Source organism: Polypterus senegalus, chromosome 9, assembly GCF_016835505.1.
Source record: "Polypterus senegalus isolate Bchr_013 chromosome 9, ASM1683550v1, whole genome shotgun sequence".
Lineage (NCBI taxonomy): Eukaryota > Metazoa > Chordata > Cladistia > Polypteriformes > Polypteridae > Polypterus > Polypterus senegalus.
In genome coordinates this window covers 144,941,256-144,964,957 of record NC_053162.1, presented here as the reverse complement: position 1 = coordinate 144,964,957, position 23,702 = coordinate 144,941,256, and the positions used below count along the sequence as shown (strand labels likewise).

At 36.9% G+C, this 23,702-nt stretch overlaps 1 protein-coding gene across 19 annotated transcripts in view; it reads left to right on the top strand.

The window, feature by feature from the left end:
- The first annotated feature begins 2,558 nt into the window (after nucleotides 1–2,558).
- ncam1a (neural cell adhesion molecule 1a) overlaps nucleotides 2,559–23,702 on the top strand; it is a 712,545-nt gene continuing 691,401 nt past the window's right edge. For 16 of the 19 annotated variants that reach the window (XM_039764024.1, XM_039764021.1, XM_039764025.1 and 13 more), the window contains exon 1: nucleotides 2,559–2,813. In XM_039764024.1, the coding sequence (XP_039619958.1) occupies nucleotides 2,762–2,813 (52 nt within the window). In that variant the 5' untranslated portion in view covers nucleotides 2,559–2,761. The remainder of the gene's footprint in view (nucleotides 2,814–23,702) is intronic. The other 3 variants (XM_039764018.1, XM_039764020.1, XM_039764019.1) reach the window with 1 other exon arrangement.

The following is a 23,702-nucleotide window of genomic DNA, read 5'->3' as shown; positions in this document are numbered from 1 at the left end:
AACCTTATGGAAGGAACTGCCATTTCAGGGTGTTTACAAGCAAGAGGAATGAACAGAGGCAGATCTTCAGATCACCTTTACTGATGATTTTGTGTGCATAACCTGGATGTCATGATAATCCACTTGTTTTTGGACTGTTTTGGAGGACACAGCCTACAGTATCTTGCTTGCATGTCCATTCTTTACTTTATTCCTCATTCTGGTTTTGTCATGGCCATTCATTACTATATTCCCCATGCTGATTCTGTAACACACAAACACACACATTTTAAAACAAATAATAGACAGCATATAAGAGAGCCTCAAAAATAACAGTACACAGCAGGATACAGTAGAATCTACAAACTTAGGCAGCACCCCAATAAATGAGACTATTAAGAGTGGCTGTTTCAGAGTAGAGGCCTTTGTTATCCCCAAGGACTAATTTTCTTCTGCAACTCCATTTGGAAAGAAAATGAAAACCCCCAAAGTGCACAGAACACATATCCAGCCCTGCATTTACAAAAATGCCCATTAACCAGAAATATCAATTTAATAATTTTAGAGCTGGGCAATCTGCATCCATATTCTCAGAGGAACAGCTGGTCAAAGAGTGTGAATAGTTATTTGAAATTGAGTTTGCTTTAAACAAAACTTTCATTGGATAAATATGGGTAAGTATTAAAAGAGATGCACCTATAACATTTTAAAACTGTGTAACAATAAAAATGATCAAATTAGAAAACTGGTTATACAGATCAAGGACATATGAAAATGGTGCAAGATTTCCTGGGATATAGTGGGTTGTCAGAAGAGTGGCTCCATCTTAAAGACACTGCATTCACGACCTGGGAGCTTGTGAACATTTGAATTTGGGACAGTAGCCAATCTATATATATAAAATGAGGTAAGTTGTTTTAAAAGAATAACATAATAGAATCAAAGTGAATCTGTTTCCTGTTCCATCCATTTATCCTTCCACTAGTTCTTTAAACCCACATTTTCTATACGTCATACTTATGCAGATTCTATGCCAAGATTAACTGATGTAAAGTCAGAAAAACTGGATGGGGCACTATATGATTGCAACGAACACTTGCACATTCATCCGCACTCTCACCAGGCCAATTTAGAGCCAGCAGTCAACCAAGCTGCATGCCTTTAGTTTTAAAGGACAAAGCTGAAGTCCTTGGACGAAAATAATTAAAAAATCAGATACAATGTACAACCTACACACAAAAGTTCTCCAGCCAGTAATCAGACTAGGATCTAAAGTACTTTGAGGTGGCAAGGCTAATTGCTGAACCACCCAGGTCTTTTCATGAAAGTGTCAAAAATAGCTGAAAAAAAGCAATCCCATCTGCATTGAGTACAAAGCAAGAACCTAATGAGAATGGAAATCCAGTTTATTGCTTGACAAACTCACACAATATAAACACCCTCACTGGGTAAATGTACAGTCAACTAACAACTTTGAAACAAATTTTGTACTGACAGGGCAAATCAACATTATGTAAGAAATTCGCACTTAGACTGGGAGAACAAGTCCAGTTCACATAGGACACAATGAATGCAGGATTCAGACTGTGGTATATAAATGATTTTAAGTGCAATGCTAATTTCTAATCATTATTTAGTGGTTCATTTTTATAGCACCTTTCACATCAAGAGCTTTCACAGGCTGTTTTGTGAAAGAAAGTGGCATACAGTATAGAAAAGAATAATAGAAAAAAATAGATGACAAGATCAAGGAAATATAAGCCAAATAACAAGGAAGTGTTGAGACACATAAAAGGCCTAAAATGAGCACGCATCTAGTTAAAATACAAAGCAATGATGGGATGTTGTTGCAGGCTGATTCATATGACATTTTGCAAGCTACCTAACCTGAAAATATGCATTTCTGCAAATATTGCTTATATGTGAATTGATTTGGAATAGTGTGGCTCATCAAAGGCTCTATATAACACCGAGATTGTCAAGAAATGTAATTGCATCCATGCACATTATTTATTTATGTTTTATAAGGTTAATAAAAAGTGTTACCTTGTAATGATAATCTTCTCCAAGGGGATGCTCAAACAACATATATAATTCATGAACTTGCATTCCTTAAAGGAATAACTAAAGGATGACAGCTCTGTAAGGGAAGCTTCAATAAGAACGCTCAAACTAGTGGTGCCTGCACGCTGCTCATTTCCAGGCACGGAGCTGTTCACGCTCTCTCTCTCTCTCTCTCTCTCTCTCGCTGGCGCGCGCGCGCGCTCTTTTTTAAATTATTTTTTTTTCTTTTTTAAATACCGAGTTAATGCAACTGTTTCTTTTTCTTTTTGTCTATGTTTAAGCAGTTTTAATTCGAATTCAGTCCCGTTCTCCAGCCAGATTCTCCATCCGTGTATTTCAGTATCAGGCTTCGAGAGTAATATACACCCCCCACCACCATTACCTCCCGCTAGCTGCTGAGAGGGCTCTACTTTGTTGTCGGCGCGGAGGCGTACTACGTATCCCCGTGACTGAACGCTCAGTGATTTTTGTTGGAGGCGCATTAATTTCTATTGTGCGTACTGAGGCCGCTTCTTGTCACTCACTCTCTGAACAGCGTGTGAAGCGTATCGAGAAGGCAGTCTGGGAGCAGTCTGCACATACTATATATAAAAAATTATTTCTAAGCATTTCACAAAAGGCAAAAAAATCGAGGTTGAAGAAAAGCAAATCCTTTCACATACTCGATCGGGAAAATACCTCTATAAAGCACGTAGAAACACTTTATCTGCCGATTGCAATGCTTCAAACCAGGGATCTCATCTGGGCATTGCTATTCTTTGCCGCTGCAGGTAAGGATTCTGTATATCGTACATTCAAAAATAATAATGATTATAATAATAAACAGTCGAAGCTAATGTTAAGGTAGTGGTACGCTAATATTGTGTTTTTTAGCAAGCAATGGCTTAAATTTATCCTACAGGTTTAACCTTTTGGTGTTTTATAAGCATCTACAGGATCTGTGAAAAACGTTATCTCTTATAATTTGGAGGCACATAGTGCATCCTTCTGCTCGTTTGCAGTTATGCTGTTGACTAAGGTGCTTGCTACCGCTATTTTCCTCTGTTATCAGGTCTCGTTCTTTGTTTTTTTTTTAGCTTAAATTTGATGTAAAAACATAACGATGTTTTACAAGAATCTAAATAAAGTAACGTGATTGCGATGGAGAGATTTACGGAGTTAAGAAGGATTTGGCTTTTATAAGCAGGTGCTGGAATAAACAAGCTATGACAGGTTTTCCAGAAGAAAGGGCTACCCCTTTATATCCCCCCATCTCCACACATTCACACAACGCCCCATCGATATTGTCTAATGTGGAAACAACCTCTTTATTCTAAGAGTGTACATTTGTGGGCTCGACTTATTGTACGATCAGTGGAGATGTTAATACAAACTCATTTTGCACTGGCAAAGCCTTAAGTTTCAAGGCATCCCCCAATCACTCTCCCACCCCTTTTCTTTTTTTTTTTGGCATTATGAATTGATTTACTCCATAGACTCATTAAATAACAAGAACCTTGTCGCCCGTTCGTGTCAGAGTTTTACTTATTTATGTATGCATAAATTTATTGATATTTGTATTTGCCTCTGTGTGTGCATTTGGTATAGTTCATACTGAAATGGCTCTCTAGATGTTTACTTTGATTTTCGGTGATAATTTATGTATTTTTATTTTGGAGATGTGTTTAGATGCGCATTTATGTACTTTCGCGCATACAAAAGTATTTTCAAATGTGCCCTGTGGTGGTTTAAGTAAGCGTTTAAAGATATATCGACAATTATGATGATCTATAGTGGACATATTAAGAGAATCTGGCATCTTGTGTAAGCTGCGTGTTGTTTGTGTGTGTATGTGAGTGTGAGTGCGCGCGCGCAAGTGAGTTTGTGTGTGCGTGACAGAGGGAGATCTAAAGAGAGAGAGGGGAGAGGGAGTGAGAGCGAGAAAAAGAGAGATGGGCGCCCGTAATGCAATGCAAAGTAAAGGCGGCGATCACACTCACTGTGAGGCTAATGTACAGTGGAACTTGATAAATTAATCAAACGTGTATGTGCTTACAAGAAAAAATACAAATCATCTATGCTAGTCCCAAAACCAGGAGACTTCCGCCCAAACATGGACATTATAAATATGAAAGAAAGGACCTACAGTAGGTTCCATTAAATTCATTAAAGCACACTGTACTATCAGCAAGCGGAGCTGTGAGATGGTGAACTGATTTTTTGCATCTGTGCATCTGCACTTTGTCGCTCCGCCTTATCCAATGAGAGCGCAGCGATTCTGGGCGCGAAGGAGTCTCTACTTTTTATTACAGTCTCAGAAACTGTTACCAGAGAAATACTGAACACGTTAACTGTTTCCAGATCAAAATGGTTGGAATCATGTGCTATACTGGAATTGTGTGGATTCATAAGCAAGAAACACACGCACGTGTAAATCAGAAGGGCATGCGTAATTCAATTGTCTCCTCACGATTTATCAGTCTGTACGACTGAAAAGCGCGTTCTGAGTGGTTTACGGTTCTGGAGAAACGTTCAGTAATATGAGAAGCGAGCAGCCTTCCCATTGGAATACAAGGGAGAGAAATTATACATTCAGGGTGGCGCATTGTTTATTGATTACAGCTGATATACAGGCAAATCCGTCAAAATGCGTGTATTTTATTGTAAATAGAAACCCAAGTTGAGGGAGCAGATGATGATCGGAGCCGACTTTGATTTTATTAATACAATTCATGGATCACATTTATTATCGGGCTGCGCATATGGAATTTGGAGTGTTTTTGTGTTCTCTTGCTATAATATAAAATGCTAAAATGCTATTTTTCCCTTCGCAGTTTTATATTATTACTGTGCATCTTTTTAAATATTATTTATTTTACCGTACGATTGTTACAGTCGTATATTTATGATTGTATCATTCTTTACATTGGCCGGCACTGTACTGAATGTCATTACTTTTTCTGTTTAATCACGCTATGATTAGAAAGATCATGACCCTTTTGGGTGATATTGTTTTTGAAAGCAACGCATGTTACGATTCAATGAATTACATCACGTCGGACAATTTCGTCAATTATGTGGGAGATGAAAGACCTTCAGTGGAGAAAAAAATGCATCGTAAAATTGAATTCAGAAAACAGAAAAAATATGCAAACAACGAACAGTTGTTTTATTTCTATAAGACTGTAAGATAATCAGTGTACATTGGGAAATACGTTTGTATAGGAAGGGCAAAAGAACACGTTTTTTTTGGTATTTTAGGACTTATGTGAGATTTGTTTGTCTAATCATCAGAGATGAACTGTTGTGTAAATACAAAAATAAGTACCAGTAATAAATTAGCTCTTGTAGTTCTATGGTAACCTTTAAAACTGTGCATACAAAAGCATTCTTTCATGCTTAAATTTTAAGCATTAATTTAATTGTGCAATTCTACTGCGTAGAAAGGATGGTTTGGGCAGGACGGGCTGAGGCGTCACCAAAACGGCAGGGGAAAAACCTAAGGAATTGTGGAGGGCTTTTAATATGTATAAAACACGTTTAAATGTAACGAATAATTTCTATCTATCCATCTAGGAACACTATGATATGTAGATATAATCTCGTCCAACAAACATATCCACAAGCTGTTTAATGTAGAGACTGATGTAAAAATAATTATGTTTGCATATACTGTTTCTCTCATATATATATATTTACAGTACTGTATATATACTTAATATACTGTATATATCTATATGTATACTGTACATAAATATAGTATAATGCAGTGTTGTAGTGGTGAGACCACCAACACATACAGATACTGCTTTATATGGTATGCAGTGGTCAGGTATTCATTCATTCATTCATTTTGTAAACACTCATATGCCAATGCCAGGTCACAGATTGGCTCCAGACCCATTTCTGTAATTTTTAAGCATTTTAGCTGTCACCATTTTGGGGGCTGACTGTTTCTGTCTGTTCACAGTCATTTTTTGTATATACTGTATGGTGCTCTAATATGGTTCTCTAATGCTGTATGATTCTCTAATCTGATTGTCACAGTATTTAAAGTGGAAATACATAAATGAAATTCCTTAATTTGTAAATCTTGTAGCACACTGACTGATGTGTATTTATCATCTAGTTAGGCCATCATCACACAAATAGCTGATAGTCAGTGTGGCTTGTTGGCTAGTGTGGTTAGACTAGAAGACACGCTGTTGCTGGGCCACTCCCCATCACTGATTTGCAGTTAAGAAATTAGTTAATCTGACAAATATATTGCAAAATTGGAAGTAATAGTCTCTGCTTGTGATATACCTTTTCATAGAAGGTGTTATATAAAACAGTGAATAAATAGGTCTGCTACCACTAAATAATTGCCAGCCCATTTTAAAGCTACGTGGGGCCCTTCAACATGATAACTGGTCCGTTAAGCATTGATAGATATGGGCACAGAATAACTTGCAACCACTTACTGTATCATTTTGCGTTTATTATCAAGTAATCTGCAAGACAAAGCAGTTCTGTTCTGCTTGCTTTATCCTTTATTGTTTTCAGCATTATTATCCCAAATATTAGGGTCCAGAGAAGCCAAGCTGCCAGCTGTTTCATTGTTCTGTATACAAAGGAAAACAAAAAGAAGCCTGTCCTTTCACATGCGAGGCTGATATCTCTTGGGAAGTAACAATGAATTAGATTGAAAAAAAGAAATATATGCAAGATTCACAGAATATTGGGGTGTTCTGAAATGAAACTTTTTTATAATCCACTTATGGCCTCGGAGTGTGTCCTGGCCCGTTAGGTTGTCTGGCTGCCTTCCAATGAAAGGTGCACTCAAATGCTCTTGATTTAGTTGGAAGAAAGCCAATACTGTTGTAACTTGTAACCTAGTAAATTGTCTAGGTTTTTTTTTGAGGTTGTTGTAGCTTTTCCGCAAATGGACATGTGTGTGTGTTTATAGCACTGCACAGCAGCATATGAACATGTCACTTAGATTGTTTTTTAAGATGAAAATGTATGACGTGTGCTGCATTTTTGTTGGAGGCCCTGCTTTTATGACACTTGAAAGACGGCAGAACAAAGAGTGTCCCGAGAGTGGCACCTGCTCTTTTCAATCCTCTGCAAGGCTTTACTGGAGGGCGGCGGCGGCGGTGGGGAGATTCAGTAGTAAAGTTTTTCAAAACACGCATTACAACTGGAGCTTCTTTTATGTTAATGGAAGGGCAGCATTTTTTTCATACTCAAGGCATCCTCAGCCATTTCATAAATTGATTAGTCCATAGTAAATGTCTCTAAGAGTGAAACTTTTTAAAAATGTAAGGGTTTTATTTTTACATTTTTTTTTTTGTGAGGGTGCTGTTTTTAGGGGGCTCAGTATGTGTTTGGCTTCATTGTCATTCCTTGCATTATTCAGACTCAGTAAGATGACATTGTTTACAAGGACTGAATACTTCTTTTGCTTGAACTGTGAGGGGGTCAGGGGTGCCATCACTCTGTTTTGCAAATGCTCATTAGGTGGTCAGCCTTTTGATGTCAACAAGGACAACTGCCAAATAGAAAACATTAGTCCAATTAATCCAGTCACTGGACTCCTGTAAGAAATAAATACATATACATGATGACAACCATAGAAGACTAAGTTTTTTGTTATGATTTTAGATTTTGTTCTACCATATAAGAAGGTAGTTATTGTGATTTGGATTCATTTGCTAAATGTTATGGGGATTGTCGTAAGAATGGTGGCATAGTGGATAGTTTTGTTGCTTCACCGATTCTGCATTCCAGGTTCAAGTCTGTGTAGGGTTTCCTCATTATTCTGGCATCTGTGTTTGTTGTACTCTAAGGTGCTGTCCATGAGTTCAAAGACTTACAGGTCAGGTTGACTGGTGATTTTAAACTGACTCTGTGATGGACTGGGGTTCTGTCTAGCGCTGGCCCCTGCCTTGTACCTAATGCTGCTGGGAGAAGCAGCGGCCCTTGAATTGGATTAAGTGGGGTTGTGAAAGCTGTGTTATAGGCTGAGACTGTTCTAGGACTTTTTCTTCAGTTAAGTGATGGCCATGCTGAAGAAGAAATACTGGGATTCACCCCGAGTGAAAGGTATTCAAACAAATATATGTGGAATTCATAAAAAAAACTAGTTCAGTAAGCTTAAGTGTCTTGTCTTGCTTCAAATGTATCATCCTGTGTATTCATAAATTGTATGTAAGTAACCAAAATTGTATAAATTTATCCTTAACTTGATCACAGTGCAAAATGTTTATTGTGCATGTTTAAAGTTTCAGGTCAAAAAGCCATGAAATTAAACATTTTATGGTAGATATAAAAGCCAAGTCCTTTGATAAGGCCCAGTGCAGGTAGTGTGACAAGCAATTTTAGAACTCCCAGGTGGCTCCTACAGTCCCCCCCACTGGCTTACTTTGTGAAACCAAGACCCCACACACTTAACCTGTTTGTTTTCCGGCATTGTTAGAATTTTAAATCTCAGCAAACAGTATTGTAGTCTTCAGGTAAAGTACTTTATCAGGCTGATTGTCATGAATGGCACTATACAAGATAAAGCTTGACAGAAGTAGGAAGGTTTTGAATGAAAGGTATTAGTGCACAAAGCATGCCAAGGAGTACAGTTTCAATTTTTTTTTTCCACAGGAGCCTGCAGAGGAGGTTCTCCTCCTTCTGGCTCCACTGATTAATTATCTGTAAACATTTTGTTCTGTTACCAAGTCACGACTCAGAAGTGATCAGTCACATTCACTTCTGAGCCAACATGGAGCACAGGACATGCATGAAGCAGCCTTTTATGTTCATCACTGATGGTAATTAATATCCAGGGGTCTTTTAGGTCAGCACATTGTAGGTGAAAAGTTCTGCCATAATCCTAACAATAATAATGAATACCGTGCATATATGCACACTAGCAAATAAAAAGCTAACTATTTTTAAAGCATGGAAATGAAATAACAACAGCTTTCAGACAAGAAGTTTAATTTTTCTTGTGAGTGCTGATGGAAGGCACAGTATGCTGTTTTTATTATGTTTTGACAGTTTTAAAACATTAGACTGTGGTACATAGAGCATATGTGGCTATGAATGAAACTGGCTTAAGTGTACATTTTTTAATACATTTGATTGAAGAGGTGTAAAATTTAATCATACCATATAACTGGTGACCCTTAAATTGTGTTCTTATGTAGAGTACAGCATAGGCACACAGTTATTATCTGCATCACTCTGGTGTCACTTGGCCCTGCTGCTTATGGAGTAACCTGAGTAATGAGATAGGTAAGCATACAATCAGGCAGGAAATGAGAATGAGGAGCGAGTATTTACCAACTGTATCCTATTACCTTAGCTGCACAATATATATGCCTAATTACACTTTAGCTATGCAGGTAGATAAGTACATTGTGATAAAGCCCATTTATTGTAAAATGTTACAATGCCGCAGGCCTGCCGTCTAAAATCAACAACATTGTTGCCATCTTCTTGTTGTATTACGAGGAAAAGACTATGGTCTTATATTTTTAAGGCTCAATCAGACTTGAAAGGAGACATTTAGATTTTAGGTGCTACATAAATATTAAGTGTAACATTAAGTGGTACTCCAGGGTGGTATTTTGTTAATTCAAAACGTTAAATTTTATATGTTTTAGCTGCTGCTCCAAGCTGGCCTGACCCTTGAGATTTTAACCAACCTGTGTTTTAAGTATCCGATTACATTGTTAACAAAGATTTATTATTAATATAAAAAGGAATATCCTTTAACTTGTTAACTTTCAACAGATGTCAAAGAGATGTGAAAGGAAATATTTTGCAATTCTGACATATTGTGTTCATAAGAATTTCTTATGAATGCTTTGAAATAACTTCAATTTTTTTGTCCAGTGCCTCCTGACTCATTGGTACAAGAAAACCTCCACATATGATATACCATTCAAATCTTCTTGGTGTCTAGTTAGATAGGTAAATAGATAGAAACTTTATTAATCCTGAAGACAATTGCGGGGTTGCAGCAGCAGACAAAAAATGTTATGGAAAACATTAAGCTTGTTGGGGTTCCCCGTATTTTTGGCCACCCAGGCCACAAAAAACACCTAATTTTTAGACCATATACTGTGTAAATATGTATACCCCGATAACAAAGAATAAACCTAGAGGTGTTTCCAGTAAAAATTGCCAGAAGGATTACAAGTTGTGCATGCCACATCAAGTGACCCCAGGGGCTCACTCCCTAACAGGATATGCAGGGTTAGTGTTAGTCCTATAGGTATTTAGATTGCTGTTTTATGCTATTATCGAGGGTGCTGATCATGAATATGATAACATTTTTGATATGTGGTCCTGGCCTTCGAAAATCCACTTCCAGAAGGTTAAAAATGACAAAATTCAAATATAAGCAAGTAAGGTATCATTATTCACTATTTCAAGGTCAGTAATTATGAATACGTTTGTTTTCTGTTCTTTTATTAGGGATCTAATCACCTTTATCAGAAGGTGAAAACTAAAAAGAAAATCTATTACAATTAAGAATATTCAGAGTTTAAAGGTTTAAATTGATGCACACATTTTAACATTTCAATTATTTGGCATAACAATTGACGTTTATTATGCATTTCTATCTCATGGAGTAAATGATTACATTTCTTATCAACACACAGAATTAGGGCGGCCTATGGTAATTCACACTTTTATTTATATTTTTACAGTTTATATAACTGCACCATAGTAGTGTGTCTTGTTGAACCCGAGAACCAGCTATGATGTTAATTCATTTTGATGTAGGCTACTGATGAGTGTGAATCTGTAAATTGTAGAGATCGGGAGTGTTGGTCAGTGTGCCCTGTCATGGATTGAGGTCTTGTGTAGGTTTGGTTGCTGTCTTTTACCTGATGTTGGCAGAGTAATAAAAATGTGAGGCTGGATATCTCTTGGCTCTGATACAGTATGTCTGCAATTGTGGAGTAAACTGTACAATGTAATTTTGCTACCTACAGAAACTGGATATTCACCACAAAATACAGTGTTGTGAAGAATAAAATATGACATATTAAAACATTTTCTTTGAGTTCAGTGAATGCTGTAATTTCCTAGTCATAAATGGCAATTGAGAAATGTTTCACAAAAAAAAGTGTACCTTATATATAATTATGGCAGCAGAGCTCTGTGGATGAGGTCTATGTATCCTGCTTCATCGTCCCTTATCTCCTTTACTACCAGTGACAGAGATGAAGCAGCATCAATAAGGTGTTCTTTTGTATACTTATTACCCTAAAGCTGTTTCATGTTGTTTAGCTAAGAAAAAAAAAATTAAAAGCTTACATGAAGTAGAAAACTGTGCAGTCAGTTGAACCTCAAAAATCAAGTTCAAAGTGAGTAGCCAACTCAGTTCTGAGCACCTGGCTTTTCCAGCCACAGCACAGTGTATAGGATTGCTTAGCCCAGCAGGTCTACTTGACCTTTACTACTTTTTCAAGATGTGGCTTTCTTTCATACTCTGTCTTAAGTATTGTTTGTTCATGTGTTGTTAGAAGAACAATTAGTCTTTAACACATTTGATTTTGGTACATTCTGGTGGCCCAAAATGCTAGTCATGTCTTACATAACAAGTATAATTAGTGTGGCTAAACTGGAGTCCCAACTAAGGTAAACTCCAACTTTATGCTTGTTGAGTTGGCTTCTACCTCTGCAACATTCCAGTAAAGCGAAGTCAATCTGTGTAACCTGTGTGGAGCTTTGAGAGCCAAGTCAGTCTTTGGAAGAAAGGATTTAAAGATACCACAGGGACTCATTTATGTAGTTTTAATTTATCCTCTTATAACGGATTTTAATCTAGCACCAACCATAGAAATGTAGATTCTTTTATTGCCATGATGACTTTGATGCGTGGCATGTGTGTATGTGTCTGTGTTCTGTCATGAGTGAAATGAAAATCCTAATGGTTTCTTAATTTTGATGTTATTTTTGTTTGATTTTTCTATCCTACTGATAAAACATGTGTGATGATGATATCATCATCGTTTCATTTTGGATTTTGGTTATGTGTTATTTAAGGGGGCATGGCTATATATATGCATGTTATTTCACAGAAGAATGTTCATATCTTTTTGGCAGCTATCTTATTTCAGTGGTGGCTCTGAGGCTAGGGATCTTTGCCGGCAATCGAAAGTTGCCAATTCAAATCCCATAAATGCCAGAAGTGACTCTACTCCGTTGAGCCTTTGAACAAGGCCCTTAATCTGCAATTGCTTTGCCGTGGGTATGACATTATTCTGCATCCACCCCTACAATCAGGTCCTCCAACTTACAGGGAAAACTTGGGGGTTGGTGGCAGAATTGGCACACCAGCCTCCATAAAAAACCTCCCACTGTTCCAGTGTGGTGCTGAGGGGTCACACGCTGCACTTGGGTCCCAATCCAGGTGGTTCGGTTTGTGTTGGATGCGTTAACGTGCCAACAGCCCATACTCCCAACTTCTCTCTCTTATTTCAGATCAAGCCATTTGCTCTGTCATTGTCTGAACTCTTTTTACAAAAGAAATACTTTTTATTATCTTGAGAAATTTAGTTTGTCTGTGAGATTAATTTCCTTGCTTTTTAAATTTTGGTGACAAAGTTTTACTTTTAAGATTCATTTTATTTAATACTTCAGTTGTAGTTGCTGATTTCTGAGACATTAGAATTAGAATTGACTTCTGCTCTGTCCAGATGAATCCTCCTCAATGCTCCTAAATTAAGATCTTCAGATCATCTATACACTGATTCTGGCCGGTTTTTCCTGCTTATGAATAGAATGAATCAGTAATGACACGTGTTTCTAACCACTGTCCAATCCTGTACAAACTCCTTGTAGCTACTGCCTCTCTATGATCCCAACACAGTTATACTGGGTTAAATAAGTGGATTGTAATTTTATCCATTCTGTACCCAGAAATATATTAGTTTTCAAGGTAAACAGTATCACAGAAGAGACCAATCTTTTGTCACATAGAGTATCACATCTAAACAGTCAGAATGAACTGGTTTACCACCACCAGTCCTTCTGAGAACATGTCTATGGACTGTGGAAGGGAAGCTGGGTAAACACAGTGAAGAAACAGAAACAAAAACAGCAGACAGAACCTGATGTCGACAAAATACCAGATTGTCCATTCAGGTGATATAATATATAAATATGTGTAATTCTTTTAAGACGCTATGTGGTGAGTTTATCTATAGTCTAGTTTAGAGGACATGAAGCAGAGAACATTGTTCATTAAGTGTTGTGCACTGCAGCAGTGTTTATTGATGTTTCAGCAACAAATATCAGAACAACTTTTCAAAACCTTTCAGTTTCGCTCATTATGAAGGTACTTTAATATTCTGTCATGATTTACTACATGGTGAGACTCATTTTTTCAATAAAAAAATTAAAAAAGTCAATTCACGCATGAATAAGAAGAATACTGTGGACTGTGTGTATTGATTAAAATTTTTATATGCCTCAAAGCCCAGCCAGCCTACAATTCTTATTGTGCTTGAACTTGAAGCTACAGCCTCTGCACTTTAATCTCAGTCTCTTTATTTATTTACTAGACTCTTTTTTTGTTTCATTTATAAAAGTGTTATATTGCAGAGGGTGAGTTTTGCTAGCTCTTTTTTTTTCAAGCACCCCGTTCTTTATTGCAAGAATGAAAAGAAACTCATATGCTGTCTGCAGTATCATTAAATTGTATTTTCTGTACCTCAAAGAGATGTTGCATTTATAAAAATTGATTTTGCTCTACGTGTGGTCAAACTCAATTGAGTTTGTGTTTAAAATGACCCTCTTAAACTGATTTGAACATCTGATTCCTTGCTGAACATGGGATGTAGCATGAAAACAGCATTTGATCTCTGTGGAATCTTTTTCTTACAGCGTCATGTGAATTTTTTTCCCCTTTAATAATAACACACTGTTTTAGATTGAAACCTGACAAGGAGTGAGAGAGGAAAAATTGCATAAGCCAACTGAACAGCAAACACAGAGATGAAGAACGAGGCAGGTTGACACCTGATTGACAGAGCTTCTTTAATTAAAGCAAGCAGCCTAGCAGTTCACTTAAGTCTGGGTGGGACATTAATCGTTGATGATGTACAGCATCCAGTCAAGACAGAGTCTCCAGAGCGCAAGTTAGAACAGAGAAATGAATTCAAACTTCAATAAATAATGCTTCTGATGAAAAGTGGCAGTCATTCTTCTTTATCCTTTTTGGTTTATGTGAAAGGGAAGAAATAGCTGAGATCAAAAATATTTTACTTCATGTGATTAAATTTATAGATAGATAGATAGATAGATAGATAGATAGATAGATAGATAGATAGATAGATAGATAGATAGATAGACGTTACATTAAAAGGGCTGATATCAATTATGCAGTCCTGTTTTCATATCTCCCTTGCTGGCACTGTCTCCCTATTCTATGTCATTCAGAAGGTCAAGTGCATATGTGTCCCAATGTATTTTTGGGTATGCCATTGCTCACTCTGACTTGAAACTTGGTGCTGTACCCACAAAGAAAAAATAATTAGGTCTGGTCATAGGCAATTCACTGTCAGATCTTCATCCTCTATTGAACATGCTATGTTAGGAGCTATTAACTAAATACTTGTTAAGATGTACAAATACAGTAAGTAAATACATAGTATATGTAAGTTGATAGTCACTTTGAGCTCTTTTGTGTTTGCATCAGGAATTGTATCTTATCATGATAAATAAGTTAAAATGGTCTAATTGTGAATGGGTAGTATGTGACATCTAGAAAGAGCTTTGTATTAGAGCTAATTTTGGAAGACATTACGTGAAATGAATACTAATAGGCTAATCAAGAGGAATACAGTCAGATTATTAGTGAGCTCTGTCTGTCTTTCCACCTTTCAAGTTTTCTCGATATCTTGTAAATCTACAAATCTAATTTAAAACCATTTTAGTAACTTTTTGTTAAATTACAAAACTTTATTTAAATATGAAATATTAAATAATTTGCTTTTCACAACAGAACAAGGCAGAAACTAACTCAAGATAGGATGCCAGGTCATCAAAGGCCCCACTCATGCATGCACAATTGGTGTCCTAGAGGGAACTCAAGCCAGACATTAAACCAGGATCCAAAAGCAATGGCATTGAACCTCACTCTGCCACCTGCTCCCCAGTAAAAAATTTAGATTGAGTTGTATTTGTGCTGCACCATGTGTTAAATAATCGCCTCCTTAAAATGAAACAAATATATGAACTGGAGAAAGTTAAAGCTTTGCTTAGGAATTGTAGTATCTTAATAATATAGTATGCTGTGATAAGAGTATATAGAAAAGTTAACAGAATGTGCATACTGCATCTATGCTGTGTGTGCCACCATTCTTTCATATTCCAAACCTGACTGTTTCCTTATGTGATGACAGTGTTGCTTGATGAACCAACCCTGGACTGGGAGTTAATTCATCACAGGGAATTCTTATTCATATAGTATTAGTATAACCTACATATATATTGAAACGTGTGAGGAAGGAGAACCTCACAGGAGTACCTGCTGAAAAGCCGCACATTTATGGCAATGCCAAACAGATGGTGATTAATGTAAATTGCATTTAAAATAAATTAATTCTGTAAAGTCGAAATCCATAGATCACAAAGGAAGTGATATTTATAGCAGGAAGAACCCCTATTACTAATGTAAGTTAATATCAGGCTAATGTCTGTAAAAACAGCTTGTTTGGTTTTGAACGTAGGTTTAGACATACTCAGCATTTATTTTGGGTTTTACAGGATTGGTTAATGCTGAACCGAGGTTAAAGTGTTAGGGGCACAAGGTGTCTTTTTGTATCGCAGACTGTAGGCTTTAATGCGGGAGTTCCAGGCAAATGTGCTGAGTGCTATTCTTATCAGAAATCCAGCCAATAAAAACATGTCTTTCATTGCCTTGAGTTTTCTGGTTCATAAACTTTACTTTTTCTCACCAAGACTGCTGTAAAAGAAAGGGAAGAAAACAACAAGTCATAATAAAAAATTCCAAGTGATCTGGAGGGTGAACTGCACAGGGGGAGAGTTGCTGGTGTTTCCTGCAGTCAACTAGAACAATCAGAACCACATTTCAATAATTTATAGATAAGAAATACTGCATACTGAATAATAAATACTTCAATAAATGCAAGTTCAGAAAAGAGCAATAGAGTGACACCCCTATCTGATACATTTAGAACATATTGATCTTTTAGTACCTGCCATAATCATTAGCCAAAACTGCTTGCCAGCAATCAATCATTTAATAAGAAAATCCAGTCAGCTACCTCAGCTGTGTGTGGTAATGAGAAGACAACAAAAACAATTAAGAACAATCTGGAAATTCTTTAAAATTGCTAAGATAAATCAGTTTTAATGTAACCCAAAAGAATATTTATTTTAATTGTAAGATGGGCAAAGACTGACCCCAGAAAAAGACTGTTTATGTTGGTACAGTTTCCTCACCTGGGCAATGCATAAAAACCAATAACAAATGTTATAACTTTAAAATGCTGTACACCTGAACACTACTAATATGTTCACAAGGCTTTATTTGGAGAACTGTGTGCAGTGTACTGTAAGCCTTGAAAAGGTGTTCAGAGTAGCAGTCAAATCTTGTTGATCCAAAGGCATAGAATAGTCTGACCGGGTACAATAACCGTTGACGTCTTGAAGAGAAGAGGCCACTAGGAGAGCAAAACCATGTCTTCCTACTTCTCACAGACAGCCACCCATCTATCATTTTCTTTATGGGAAAGGAGCTATATAAATAAAATATATTATTATTATTATTATTATTATTATTAACTGTTCAGTTCTAATTTAGGTTCACAGACAGCCAACTAAATGTGTTTATTTAAAGAGTGAATCTTGTACACGGGTACATTTGTGCTCTTGAGATGGAAATCAGGAAACACATCTTCACATAAAGACCCACAGAAATGTGGAAGAAAGTTTAGAGCTATGGAGTGAAGAACCTGAAAACTTTTAAAATGTATCTGGATGAAATGCTACAGAGTTTAGCAGTTAGGTCAAAAATTTAACTTGACAGACAATGTTATCTTCTCTTATAAAATGTCTAAAGCTGATACGTGGTTAATTAATTATCATTTCTATAGAAACCTTCTTTAAGCTCTAACAAAAGATTTTTTTTTTAACAAATAAAGAGGCTATAATGTAAGAAGCAAAATGCCTTGCATTGCATTGTATTGCAGTTAAATACATGATAGGGCAAAAGTCAGCACGGCGGCAAAGGAGTAGAGTTCAATCATTCTAGCTTGTTTTCATAAATGAACCAATTATTTACATATTGAAGCTGGAGTCTTCACATTATAGCAGTATTTATATTGTATATTTATAGTTAGGATCTTTATCATAATAATGCATGATTGATACATCTGTAACACATATTTCAATTAAGAAATATGTTTGAAGTTTACTTTGGGTTTTCTAGATTTAAAATTAAGCCAAAGTGAATATTCAGTGTCTTTGTGGAGTCTGTAGTGTTCTCCACTTATCTTTGAGGGTTTTCTTCTAGGTATTCACCTACACCACAAGAACATGTACATTGGTTTAAAAGGTGACTCTAAATTATCCCTGTAGGGTTTCATGAGATTGTACCGTCTGAATGATGCAGTCTCCATCCAGGGTGTGTTCCCGATTTGTGGCTAATACTGCTTGTATAGGTGCTATGAAATTGATTAAGTGACATAACGTAATGTAACCTAACATAACGTAAAATTCTCAAATTAGTTTCAGATAACTGATAGATGAATGGATGGATATTTAAAGTTTCATGAGTTTTAAATGTTTTGGAGTGCATGGCATGTCTAATCTACAGAATGTACTGCAAGCTTTTTTTTGCAAGTCTAACAATTGCCTCTTTAACCCTTCCATCATCCCTCCATACCAGAAATAGTGAACAAAAGTGGTCTGCTGTTCGGTGCGGAAAAAAAAGGTAACTATTCTGACCTAAAGCAGCAGAGTAACACATGTAGCTGCTGCCATATGCGGTTAAACATGTTTGGAGAGCATTTCCACTGATGCTTTTCACAAAGCCTTTCACTGACATTGCCCCAGCTGTCCCCGATAGAGACTCACTATCACTTTGGATGGTTACACATGCTTTATTTTATCTGGAAAAATACATCTCACTGAAATTTAAAAAAGAGAATAAGAGAAGGCTGAATGAAAAAAATATCTGTGTTGAGACCTTCTGTCAGATCTCAGTATATCATCATGGGTTTCTATATTAGAATTGAGCATAACAGATCAGCTAGCATTTTTGACTAACAACCATGAAGCACTGCAGGCGACATTAAATAGGCATGGTCTGTAGTAAAAAGGTTGCAGATGTGTGGAAGAAGAGATGGGGCAAGCAGATTTTGGCATTACCAAAGGGTTAGGACACAGAAACTCAGAATAGTATTCTTTATGTGGAAACCAAGTTTTTGGTTCTCAGTGTTTTCTGTAATAATTTACAGACGAAATAAAAATATCCAAGACATTTCTTGATTTTATGACTGGTAATTTCATTTTAAAATGTTGTTGACAAAGAAAGAATTGGGGATGGTTGCAGGATATGAAGTATGAATCATACATTTTTTATTTTCTATTCAGTGTTTTTTTATGAGAATGAACACAGAGCTGGGAAATTTCAATAAGAGAAAGAGATGAACAGATTAATTTTATGTACACATTACAAGACCAAGACAGTACAATAATCAAAAATGAACATCAAGAAGTCGGTAATGAGACCAAAGGAAGTAATGAAGTGTCAAATCCTTAAGAACATCAGCTTTTAAAGGCAGTAGAGTAAAGCAGAGCTAGAGCTTTAGCTTGGATTTGAGTGCTTCAAGAGCAGACATCAATGAGCTGTTCATTCAGCATCTCTTCAATAATATATAGATGTGCATGTTTCATTAGAAAGCTGGAGCATGGTTCAGGCTTTAATGTATATCGTGCCTTACTGAACACTAATTTCAAAACTGTGTTGCCAAGCATACATACTTATCATACACAATGAAACAGCAACCTAACAGAACATGCTTTGTCCGGGGATTGTTCCTGCCTTGCATCTTATGATTGCTGGGATAGACTCCAGCTTCCCCTGCAATCCTGCTCAGGATACATTTGGTTTTGAAGATTAATGTCTGCTGTTGATTCTCCATTGATCCTGACATACAAATCCAAGTTTTCTTAGCCTGTGATAGTTCACTTTTTCCTTTGGTCTAACGCCAGCCTCCTTAATGTATCCCCATGTAGAATTTGCATGCTCTCCTTGTATGGGGTTTTCTACAGCTCGCTTATTTTTTGTCTCACATCCCAAAGATTTTCAAGTTGAGCTATTTATAAATTTCAAATTGTCCCTTTTGTGCATATGTGTGTGAGTTGGTCCTTCAATAATCTGGGCACCCTGGCCAGTTTTGGCCACCGGTAACCATAAATTGGATGAAGCAGGTTATGTCATGTATAGTGGGTTCACATAGTACCCGTAACCTTCTGCACACTTTATTGTGTTGTAGATTTAATTTTGAATGTACACATTTGCCTTTTTTGCCCATAAATCTATACTCATTAACCCATAATGACAAAGTGAAAACATGTTGTCAGAATAGTTTGCCAATTTATAAAAAATCAAAACCTAAAATATGTCATTCATAAAAGTATTCAGACCCTTTGATGTGCCACTCCAAATTGTGCTCAGGTGCATCCTGTTTGCTTTCATTATCCTTGAGATGTGTCAAGAACTTTTGTCAAATGGGACTGATTAGACATTGTTTAGAAAGGCACACACCTGGGTATATAAGGTCCCACAATTCACAACGCATGTCAGGGCAAACAACAAGCCAAAAAATCCAAGGAATTCTCTGTAGATCTCCCTGATCAAATTGTTTTGAGGCATAGGTCAAGGCTAGGGTATAAAACCATTTCTAAATGTTTGGGTGTTCCCAGTAGCACAGGGGTCTCGATAATTGTGAAATGAAAGAACTTTGGAACCACCAGGACCCTTCCGAGAGTTGGATGTCTTGACAAACTCCATAACTGAGGAAGAAGGGTCTTGGTCAAGGAGGTGAGAAAAGAACCCAATGGTCACTCTAACAGAGCTTCAGAAGTTCATTGCTGAGATGGTAGAACTTGTCAGAAGAACTGACATCTCAGCAGCACCTCATCAATTAGGGTTTTATAGTAGAGTGGCTAGACTGAAGTCACTTTTGAGTAAAAGGCATATGACAGTTTAAAGGACTTTGAGGGCATGAGGAAAATATTCTTTGTTCTGATGAGACAAAAATGCATCTCTTTAGGCAGAAATTCCAAGCACTATGTCTAATGTAGACCAGGTACTGCTAGTCTCTTGCTTAATACCATCCCTACGGTGAAGCATGGTGATAGCAGCATTATGCTGTGGGGGTTCCTCTCAGTGGCATGGTCAGAATTGAGACAAGGATGAATGCAGCTAAATACAGAAAAGTCCTTGAAGAAAACCTGCTCCAGAGTGCATGCCACCTCTGCCTGGGGCAAAGGTTCACCTTTCAGCATGACATTGACCCAAAGCTTTTCGCCAAGACAACGGGTTCAAGACAAATCTGTGATTATCTTTGAGTGGCCTAGTTAAAGCCCTGTCTTTTACCCAGAAGAACATCTGTAAACTAAGTAAATAATAATAATAATAATAATAATAATAATAATAATAATAATAATAATAATAATAATAACAACTCAAAGTGCTTCAGTGAGTGGGGTGCCACTTCAATCACCAGTACCACTAATGTGTAGTATCCACGTGTATGAAACGACAGTAGACATTTTTGCGTCACTAAGCTCACTACACATTAGCTGTTAGATGGTGAAGTGGTAAGAGAGATAGCCAATTAGAGACAGGGGATGATTAGGTGGCCAAAATGACTAGGCCGTGGTGGGTAATTTAGCTTACACTTCCCATCCAGTCTAACAAGTGTATCTGCTAGACAAAAATAGTATAGACCAGGGGTCGCCAAGCCCGGTCCTGGCTGCAGCTTTTCATTCTAACCCTTTTTTTAATGAGTGCCCTGTTTGTCTTGCTAATTAATGTCTTATGAATTCATTTTAATTGAATTGCTTGTTTTAGATTTGTTTGCCTGAATTTCTTTATTGTTCCTCTGAATTGCTTCATTTTGTTCCTTAAATGACACCCAAACAGAAATGAAATGTGAAGTGAGTGGGCCAAGAGAAGACCAACTAAGTCAGGGCTTCAAACTCCAACCAATGTTCACTCCAACCAGTTTCTTAATTAGGTGCCAATTCTTGTCGTTAATTAAGCCTGTACTTTTAATTCCATGGCTTGATGCTGCTGTTATGGTGCTTTAGCAGACATTTCCAAAATCGTTGATTTTCTCTTTTCTAAGAGCACTGTTCACATGTTTTGGGGACCTGAGAAGATTGACATTCCTGAGACCTTCATGTTTCTGTATTTTTAGATATTGTACATTGGACACCGGTTGTTTTGACTCATTTTGTGTCTGATTATTGTTTGGCTGCTAATTAAGGAAAAACAAACAAATAAGAAGTCTGAGTCTTCAAGAGCAAGTCAGTTCAAATAAGTTCAAAAGAAGTTAGCTAGAAGCAAAACAAGTCACTCATTAAGAAAAGGGTTAGAATGAAAAGCTGCAGCCAGGACCGGGCTTGGCGACCCCTGTTATAGACTGCCCAAATCGAGATGTGCAAAGCTGGTAGAAACTTACCCAGAAAGACTCGTAAGCTGTGTTTGCTGCCAAAGGGGCCTCTACAAAGCCATATATTAAGGATCTGAATACTAATGTGAATGCGTGATTTCAGTTTTGGATTTTTAATAAATTTTCAAACCGTTGCGAAAACGTTTTCATTTTGCCATTATGGGTTATTGAGTGCAGATTGATGGGCAAAAATAACTGTATGTAGACGCCTTTGAAGAAGTAAGTGTAAAACAAAGGAAAAGAGGTACAGTATGCCAAATTAATTATAAGAGTGTAATTATCAGAGTGCAATGACGATGGTGAGTGTTTTTCATTTGGATGTCACTGTTTTCACTGGAGTAGTAGTGAATGAAATAAAATGGAACTCTGCAACTCAGAGTTATTGGCAAATGTCTCTTCATAGTTTTAAAAGCCTTTGATACATATTTTATGGGAAGACAACATTCTTCTTGCTATAACATAATCACTTTTGAAAATCTAGTTTTATCATCTAGTTTTTCATTTTCTTATATTCTTACTACATTTCTTTTAATATAAACTGGTTATTTTTTCCTTATTGAACAATTTGACATCTTATTGTTCACACAACCTTATCCTGAAGTAATTTTAAAACAATACTCAGTTGGAAAGAAAGCCTGCCTTCCTGAGGTAATCCAAGTAAACACAGGTAGAATATGAGGCAACACCCAGAAATCAGCTGAGCACAGATGTGAACCTGGGGCTTGAGGGATAAACAATGCCAAAGATTAATGCCTCCCTTTGGATTCATTATTATTGTGTCTGTTATTTTTATGGAGACCTATCATGTTAAAAATTATTTCTAAAATGAATAAATATATGAATAGATAGATAGATAGATAGATAGATAGATAGATAGATAGATAGATAGATAGATAGATAAGATAGATAGATAGAAAAAGTGTTATTTAAGATATTTCCAGGCCTGCAGAATTCTGTAATGTTTAATTTCCAATTATTCATTGATAAATGTTACAGAATATATTTTGTTTTTCACTAAAATTCTTATGTAAAACATGTCCTCTCTAGATTAAGCAAGGAAAAAAAATTAAAAAACAAAAATATTCTTTTCCTAGAACTGTCTGCTTTGTTTTGCTGGCTACTTTTTAGACACTACAGAATGTATTTTCCTGTGGGCTTTTTATCTTCAATGCTACTTAGTTTTCAAATTGAAATGAGCTTCAGTGTGATACCAAACCACCGGAAAAGTCAGAAAAATGAAATGATAACAAGATAAAAAGGGAATATCTTTGGCTGAAGAGTCCTGTGGGTGGCTTTCCCTTATTTTTTTTACATCCTTTTTAAATAAAGACGAGCTGTCTTTGCATATTAATCACTTTTTCAATGGAAACGTCCTCCATTTGCATTGTATAAGCTCTGAAGGAGTTCCACAGTGGGCCTGAGAAAAAAATGAGGGAGCTGCAGTTGTCCAGCTGAAAAGAGTTTGGCGCTCTTAAGGCTTTTTTTTTGGCCATTGAAGTGGAATCGTGCTGAATGGTGATTGTGGCGGGAGGGGGTGGGGGGGTTGTTGAGGGGTGTAAGGGGGTGCACTGCCGAGTATCTAAAGAGGCGTGATTCTCTGCAGAGGAGCCTGTTGCAGTTTGCAGCCAGGGATTCTCACTGCCTTTCCACATCTCATTGCTCTCCCACTGTTTCTCCATCCTCCATGATATATTTTTTTATGTTCTCATCGTGTTCTCCCTCTCTTGCCCTCTCAATCTCCAGTCTAAGTCTTTCTGTTTGTATTGCTCTCCCCCTTCCCCTAACTCCCTGCTCTCCCATTGTTTAGCCGGGTGCAGTGAACTGCATTTTACATTGTGTCTCAAACCAAGGGACTCGTCACACTATGATGTAATCAAAGAGCAATAGCTGAGGAGCCGAGGTTACTTCATCTGTTCTTTTAATCCCTCCGGTGCTTGTTAGTCCTGCTTCAAGGGTGGTGAGAGCACAGAG